General features: G+C 40.5%; 1 protein-coding gene and 1 pseudogene across 2 annotated transcripts in view; one reads left to right on the top strand and one right to left on the bottom strand.

Annotated features, from left to right (window-relative positions):
• Positions 1–80: 80 nt before the first annotated feature.
• EXOC5 (exocyst complex component 5) overlaps positions 81–8,687 on the top strand; it is a 48,480-nt gene continuing 39,873 nt past the window's right edge. Inside the window, exon 1 of the mRNA XM_079769619.1 lies at positions 81–329. Coding sequence (XP_079625745.1) covers positions 303–329 — 27 coding nt within the window. The 5' untranslated portion in view covers positions 81–302. The remainder of the gene's footprint in view (positions 330–8,687) is intronic.
• LOC307097563 (DDB1- and CUL4-associated factor 16-like) lies at positions 1,709–5,925 on the bottom strand (annotated as a pseudogene). Its single transcript has one exon. The product of its transcript is annotated as a DDB1- and CUL4-associated factor 16-like (transcript).

Genomic DNA, 8,687 nt, shown 5'->3' with positions numbered 1-8,687 from the left:
GGTTCGCCGGCGGTGCGCCCCTCCCGACTGCCGAGCCGGCGCGCGCAGCTCCACTTCCGGCGTCGAGGCGGTGACAATGGGAGCGGCGCGGGCGGCGCCGGGAGGCAGCTGACAGGCGTCTGCAGCTTCGCTTCATGGCCGCTCTCCTGCCCCGCCTGGGCTCGGAGGGGAGTTGGGGAGCCCGCGGCGTCCGGGAGCCGGAGCTGGCGAGCGGAGCGGGAACCTGTGCGCGGCGCCGCTGAGGCGCAGCATGTGAAGCCGAGACGGCGTCCAGCGCGAGGCGAGCCTCCCAGCCGGCCGGGATGGCTACGACGGCCGAGCTCTTCGAGGTGGGTCCCGGCGGGTCTTCGGGGAGTGGCAGGCCCGGGGTACTGGCAGCGAGGTAGGCGGGCTGAGGAGCGGGTGTCCCGGGGGCCCAGAGCAGCCCTCGGAAGAAAGGTGCGCAGCGGAGGGGTGGGGTGGCGGCTCCGGTGTCCGCGCGGGCGGAGCGTGAACTGGGGGAGGGTTGGTTGGGGGGTCGGGGTGGGGTGGCCGGCCGGGAGGGGAGCCTGGAGTCCTAAAGGAGGAGAGAGGACGCCTGGGAGGCTGGGGCGCTGGGAGACGAATTCGGGATGCGCGGTGGGGAAGGGCTGGCTCGGGCGCGGAAAGAGGAGTCCGGAGCCCCAGGTTGGGCCAGCCCGTCGTGTCGCTGGGACCCTCGAGTCATTTCCTTGGGGCCACCTGAGATCGGGACGCATTAGGGCTTCTTGTTTGTAATCATCCCGTTAGTAAACGGAATGGCGCTCACCTGCTAGCCCGTTTACCCTTACATTGGGAAAGGCCGAAGTGTTGTTTTCGGTGGATAATAAAGGCCTGTGTAGTCCGTTAGGCGGAAGGGGGCCAAACTAAAGCGAACATTCGTGTGCCAGCCTCAGAGAGCTGGTGTGCATTATAAAACCCCCTGCCTGCCTGCTGGCTAGAGAAGCCTTCACGCGAGAAACCGTGAGCATGCTGATGTGCTCCTTGAGAGTTTTCAGTCTCTAGAACTTAAAATTTAATTTCGTGAAATCCAATGGGAGAAGCTGTGATGTGTGAGATAATAGGATGGGAAAATTCTAATGGGACCGCAAAAACAATGAAGCGTAAAAAGAACGGATCTCCTTTTGTGAAAGAGATGAAAACAGATATGAAGAAAGAGGAAGGAAAGACCCTTTTTGTGTGTGCTTGTGTTTCATATTGAGTAACAAAGTAAGTAATAATTGAGAAGACTGCAGTTGACTAGAGAATTTCTATCTGAGTGAAAATTGGATCCCTTTTCTGCTTAAGATTCAGCAGGTTTTTTTTTGGTGTTTTTTTGTTTTGTTTTTGGCTTAAAGTGTAAATGCCACAGTTTTTATAACTGGGAACTTTTCACATTTGTTACTGTTACTGTATTTTGGGTTGCTGTCAGCTTTTGGATAGATAATGCTTTTGAGAGGAATAAGGTGCCATTGTTATAATAAGTTGTAATAAAATAGTAAGTTGTGAGTGAAGGATCTATAGTTACAAGAAAGACTTTGGAAATACTAATTACATGTCTTTAGATTTAAGTGATGAGAGATATAGCACATTAACTACTCTAATTCCATCTGCTTATTGATTGACATTCTTTTTGCTACAAGCTTTTACTGTGTGTTGTTGGGAAAGGTACTAAAGTAGTTCTGTAGTTCCTTGTTTTATTTTTTACATCTTGTAAAGGTAGAAAACTTTGTATGAAGTTGAGATCTTTAATTTACTTAATAAAATACTGGACTCGCTAGCTTTTAATAGGAAAGTTATTTTGTCATACAGTTCATAAGGCATTAGTCTTTGAGTTAATGAATATTGCTTGACATTCCCAATTACGTCTCTTTTTTCTTTAAACATTTGACCATGAGTTCATATAACTTATTTGAAAGTGTATTTGATTTCTACTCCCATTGGTGGGAAGGGGAGAAAGAAGAGAAATGCATACTTTGCTTTCTGGGGTCCACCGTTTAGTAAAGTAGTTAAACCAAATTAAGGTTTAACTTCACTCAGTGACTCCAGTTATGTGACAGTTGGTAATATTTACTTACTGAAAGAGCAATGATTTTCAACCAGTGTACCTCTGATTGTAATAATTTTAAAAATACACATTTTTATTGATTTCAGAGAGAAAGGGAGAGGGAGAGACAGATAGAAACATCAATGATGAGAGAGAATCATTGTTTGGCTGCCTCCTGCACACCCTCCACTGGTTATCTAGCCCACAACCCCGCCATGTGGGAATCTGGTTCATAGGTTGATATGCTCAACCACTGAGCCACACCAGTCGGGCTGCTGCAAAAATTTTAAAAATAAGCAATACTTGACTAGTCAGGGGCACTGACCTCTTTTCCCTTAGATTGTCAAATAAAAAAAAAAATGACAACAACAAAATAGCTGTCCACTGTGAATGAATCAAAGTTATACCTATTTTTTTTGTCTGATCAGTAAAAAATATAACAATTTTTTGTTTTCCACAGATTTTTAGAGGAATTTATAATTACATAAACATTAGTTTATGTGTGCTGTGAGATGGAAAAGGTGGAAAACCACTGCTGATAGAGACAGACCTTTCTGTGGCCAGAGGGTTCATAGAGCAATCTTAAACATGCTTATGGATCTTAACTCATGTGACTTTCTTTTTCCTGACCATATGTAGCTTGCTGTTTCATCAATATGAAAAGCATCATTACATTAATAGTTACAATGAAATGTTAATAGTATGATTAAGAAAAATATTTATCTTTGCAGCCCTACAACAGGCTCTACTCTTGCCTAAGTTCTCATCCCTAAGTGAAAATTGGCCTCTTTGCTTTAGAGGGAGGAGAGGGATTTAAAAAAAACCACACACAAACCTTAGTCATTGCTGTTACTTCCTGTTCCTACTTCCATAGGATCTAGGTTGTAGGACAAGTCAGGGAATGTTTTTTTCTCTTGCTTCCCTTTCTTAGTCACAGCTGGGGAACTGTGAGAAGCCGAGGTCAGGACGTAGTCAAGGATATTTTGTTTTTATTCATCCTGGTTTTAATGCACTATTAAGTTGAATTGTGCATTCATTTTTCCACGTTGAAAGAGGTCAAATCAATGCAAAATTATGGTTTGAATTCATGAAATTCCAAGTGTTAATTGTACTTCTTTTAAAATATTGATCCCATGAGACTGCCTTTTTTTTTTTTTTTTTACTAAAACACCTTCATACAACAAAATCAACTATAGGATATTACCTTGGTTGACAGAAATGATTAGTAATAGATTATTCAGTTATTTTAATAGTGAGTATCCTGGAAATACTATTTCCTTCTTAGTTTCAGTCCTTGTTGACAAATCTTTCTGAAAAGATCTATGTGTGTGTTTTTAAATGATCACCTCAGGATGGATATTCTGACCAGGAATTCCTATGTGGTTTGGAGTAATTATTCCTCCACATATAAAGAAGTAGCTGGGGGTAGTAAGTTCTTTTTCTTTTTTTATTTTATAATTACATAAACATCAACATATTTTAATTTTTTGATTTCCCTATCTTTCCCACCTCCCCTTAAAAAAAACAGGTTGTAACATTTTAAAAACCAGTTTCGCAGAAAACATCTACATAGGAACAGTTTCTGATACTTCAGTTACACTAACAGTATGATACGGTTTCAGTTCAATAATTTTCCACTAACAAACATTTTTTCTACCTATTGCAATCCCCTTCTTTTTTTCTTTAAGACAACTAAGGCTTAGCAGAAATACCCATTAGGTTATAAACACCCTTCTCTCCTAAAGTTGCTACACATTTATAGAATTTGTGATTCCCTAATGCTTTAAGGTTTTGATGCCATATTGTAGATAGCACTGAGTTATGGAGAATAGGAAAAAGCAAAACTAAAATAAAGGGGTATAAGATAAATCTTTAACAATCTATTTTCTGAATTCTTTAGATGCCGTCAACCAGGATCATACACAGGTTTCAGTCTTTTTTTTATTTTTAATATATTTTATTGATTTTTTTACAGAGATGAAAGGAGAGGGATAGTTAGAAACATTGATGAGAGAGAAACATCGATCAGCTGCCTCCTGCACACCTCCTACTGGGGATGTGCCCGCAACCAAGGTACATGCCCTTGACTGGAATTGAACCTGGGACCTTTCAGTCCACAGGCCGACGCTCTATCCACTGAGCCAAACTGGCTAGGGCAGGTTTCAGTCTTTATGGTGTGAAAAGATCTAACGGTCTCATGCATTTTATTTATGCTGACTTCTACATTTTGACTCATCTAAATAAACACTGCAAGACACATTTATAAGAGTACATATACTTCTTTGTTCAGATAGATCTAAAGCTAATTTATGTAGGAAAACAATGATACTAAAAAACTCTAACTTCAGGTTATATTAGACTGAGACTTTCCATAGTAAGGTTCTTTACAGTTAGAAGCAATCCTGGAAAGTTTGCAGTGGATGGAAAAGTGCATTAAGTGCTGTACCAGGAAACATACAGACTGAAATACTTTAATCCACTAGCAGTTAGTATAGAAAACATAAATGCTCTCTTAATAATCCTTTCTCTTTGGTCTTTTGGAATGTATTTTATTTCCTCTTGACTAAAGTCTGGGTGCCAAGATGCAGGAAATATATCCCTTATAGAACAGGTGCCTGTTTAATGCCATATGCAGATCTATCCATATAAAAGCTGTGAGATAAATCATATTCCCACCATTTTCTTTTGTCAAGTTATTCAATTTTAACTACCTCCCTAAAAATGAGTGTCAGAGAAGAGTATGCTTAGGAAGGTACAGTTGGGAGTAGCTAACCTCCCACTTTCCACAATGGCTGTTGTGAAGGCTGGGTAAGAAAAGAGTAGCCTACCCTGTCCTTCCCATTAATCATTAGATACCTAGAGTTAGAGTCTATTCAGTTAGGCAGAGTAAATTGGGGGGAGAACTGAATGTGGAGAATAGTCAATTTATTTTTTGCAACACTGTCCCTTTTGATGAAATCTCTATTGAAATTCTTGTTTTATCCACAGGGTCTGTCAAAGTGAGTGCTCACAATGCATACTTTCTGTAGTTGAGTGATGGGCCTCTTGGGTAGATATTCAGCTTGTCAGGACAGGACAGTTTGGTTGAGAAGGCATTCCTTTCTCAGCTCTGGGCTGTGTAACTTGTACTACTTTCTCAATCAGAAACGTAGGAGGTACCAGAGCAAATGGTGAATCTTTACAGGGATGCAGTTAGGAGTTTGTTAACGGCCTTTTGGAAGTCAGTGTAAGAGTAAGTGGTGTTGATGGGTTCAGTGTGGTTGTTTCCTTAACTGTTTAGTCAACCAGCCACAGCAACAACCAGAAACACATGCATCAGGGATCTGTTTTAGGAATTCAGGGATGGGAGTGGCTTCAAGGTTCGGTTTAACTGTTTGGTGGCAAATTACAGTGCTCCATTTGGAGTGGCGTGATCTCTGGAAAGTCGCTGGGACTTTTCAGCAGCTTTTGAACAGGTGGGACTCCACAAGAAGCCAGAAGTGGCCACTCAGGAATTGGTTCCAGTTTGGGTACACAGTGGGAGCAATGCGAGAGTCTTAGACCTATCTCTCAAAGTATATGGACTGGTGTGCTTGGATCTAAGAGTTTACCCCAGTATAACCAGGAATTAGGATTTAAAGGTCTCCAAGTAGTTGAATATTTTAAAAGGCACTTAACCTCCCAGGCAAGACTCTCCAGAGGTGTCAGGTTGGGCACCACAGGGTCCTCTTCTTCAGAGGAATCCCACTCTTCCCCAGAACTCTCATTTAGGTAGTGTTTTCTTCTTCCTCATTTTCTGATAACAATTGAAGCCAGCAAAACACTAACACTGGCAAATAGAACAAAGGATGAAAAACCCTTTCAACAAGATTAACTTGCTTGTTTCTGAGTCCTTTACACATACAGTATGCCTTTGGCTTGCACCACTATGCAGTTCTTCGAGATTATGTTGTATAGTCTTCACTTACAAAGAAGACATGTCGGTTCTCAGGACCAGTTCAGTGTGTAAAGTTAGTCACCAGCGGCACAGGTCAGAGTCTCTCCTTTAAATCCTGGCTACCCAATAAGAGAAGGGGTCCTCATATAGGCAAGCTGATTTTCTTAGCGTGGTCTCAGTTGGCCGTAATACTGTGAAGAAACACTTGTGTCCTCCGTTTTGTTGTCAGGGATATTATATCTACTTGATAATGAAAAGAAGCTCAGTGGTTGGCTTCATAGTCTGCTGGTGCAGCAAATTTTGTGCAGGGGATGGTGGGATGAGTTGTCAAGGACATCTGGTGTGCACAGATCCGACGTTTTCCATAAGTGGTGCAAATGCCCTAGGAAATTGATGACTTAGCTGTTGGACTATCTGGAAAGGTAGCCTTAACCTGTAAATGAGAAGACATAAGTCTTTATTTTATTGAGACAGGAGAAGCTGTTGGCTTTTAATTCTTCTGTCCTCTTATATTTTTATTATTTTCCTTTCAACCAAATTCTATCCAAGGAGAATTTTTTTTTTTTGCCTCACACCCTGCTGCACGATCAGGCTAAGCCCAATGCCGCCACTCCGTTCGCCCTCTTCATTGGGTACTCATAAGTTCTTTTTCTGTTGTTGCAAATATTCTTCTCTTCTCTTATTGCACTACTAAGGATATTATATTCCCTTCTCACTTGCTATTTTTTTCTCGTGTTATTCTGGAGTCTTCTCTTTGGGCAAGTTACCTTAATGGGAGAGTTTTTTGTTAACTAGGGCCAATTACCCATTTATTCAACAAATATTTACTGAGGACCTATTAACTTCAAGATAAGGTGCCAAGATTAATGAGGCTGCTCGCCATAGAAATATTAATCTTACGCAGTGCACTGTAAAAAAAAAAAACACCCCAAATGGTTCACAGGCCAAATAGGTTTTGGAAAGGGGCATACTTTGTTTCATTAGAGATGTACAGTATAACTTAATATGTTAGAAATTCTGAGACGTTCATTTTTAAGCTTTTTTGACCATGAGACATTTATTTTGTAGTATTTATTAATTTTGTGAATTCCATGTACATACTTTGGAAAATGATGAATTATATATAGAACCTGCTTTTATTGTTAAGTAGAGGAAGGGGGAAAATAGATATATAACTACACTAGAGGCTCGATGCATGAAATTCGTGCAAGGGCCTTGGCCGTTGCGGCCACCTCTGCCGAGGGCCCTGCCCCAGCCCACTGCAGCTTTGTCCGGAAGGAAGAACGTCCGGAAGGACGTCTGGTCTAATTAGCATTTCATGCTTTTATTATTATAGATACTCTTGAAATAAAGTTATAAACGGTGTCTGAGAGGCCTAGATAAAGTGATAAAGGAGTTGAGAGGGTGGGAAAATTATCTCTAGAAGTGTGAAAGGATTAGGAGGTGTCATTTGAATGATATACAGAGGATAAGTTAGATTTGAATTTGTGGAACGGGGTGGAGGGATTTTCTAATAAAGTAGACAGTAAAATCCAAGCCATAAAGGGAGGTAAGTGTAGATCCTGGGGACAAGAGATGAGTTCATTTTTGCTGGAATGTAACATGCATGAAGAAGTGGAATGACATGCAAGGAAAATGGAGGGTTAATTGTAGAGGTCCTGAATGCCAGAATTAGGAATTAGTTGTTGTTTTTTCTTTATTGTAAATGTTGATGCCTTGGTAATAGTATTTGAGATCATGTAATTTGACTGGGGTGACAATGGCTCTTTGACTTCCAGGTTAGATTTTGAATAGCCAAGAACACATTTTTCATGCACAAATTTATGTCTCCTAGATTTTCAAACTAAGTAACAAAAACTATTTAAACATATTTATGGAAAGATCCCTTGTTAATGTGGTAAATATATATTAATGAATGTGAGATATACAAGTAAGGACCACTCCTTTACCTTTAAGGTGCTGAAATGCTACTTGTTTCAGTCACATTAGCTGTTAAATAAATGTTTAAAGGTTTTAAGAGATGTGGCCAGGAGCCGAGTACAGAGACAAACATATGTATTTCTTATATCACATCATCACAGGGAGATATTCGTTAAGAGACAACACAGTGCAGTGGGAGTACAGAATCTTTTCCTTGGATAATTAGGAAAGGTTTCATATAGTAATCACATAAATTGCATGTTGTTAGATGAGTAGAAACTTTTTGGAAATGGGCATTCCAGAGCAGAGATGGAAGATGACTACAATTTGTAAGGTGAGGTGTATTCAGGAATACTGAGCAGAGAGAGAATCTGTATTTGCATGTTTTAGGTGTGGAAGTGGTGGCTCACAACAAGGCATTGAGACCATAGGGGCAGTTGGGGGGAACTTTGAGAAGGCTTTATAAAGTCCATGTTTAAGGGAGCTGACATGCCTTTTTTGCGGGGAGAGGGAGTGCAGAGACAGATATGGGTGGTTGTAACACATTGTACTGGATCTATTTTGGTAAAGATGTTCTAAGAAAATATAAAAGTTTAGTTCAGTATCTCAGAAACAATGTTAAATTAAAGATTTATGTTCCTGTTCAAGGGCTTGACGTCTTAATTTTTAACAGAAATTACTACAAACCCCATATTTTTCTTACAATTGGTAGCATATATAAGGAGTATGAAATAAAATCATTTAATAGAGCCATCAGTAACCAGTTACTTAAAGTTGAATTTAATATGGTAGTATCTTAGCCTTTAG

This window comes from Cnephaeus nilssonii (assembly GCF_951640355.1).
Source record: "Cnephaeus nilssonii genome assembly, chromosome: 4".
Lineage (NCBI taxonomy): Eukaryota > Metazoa > Chordata > Mammalia > Chiroptera > Vespertilionidae > Cnephaeus > Cnephaeus nilssonii.
This window is presented reverse-complemented; position numbering and strand designations above follow the sequence as displayed.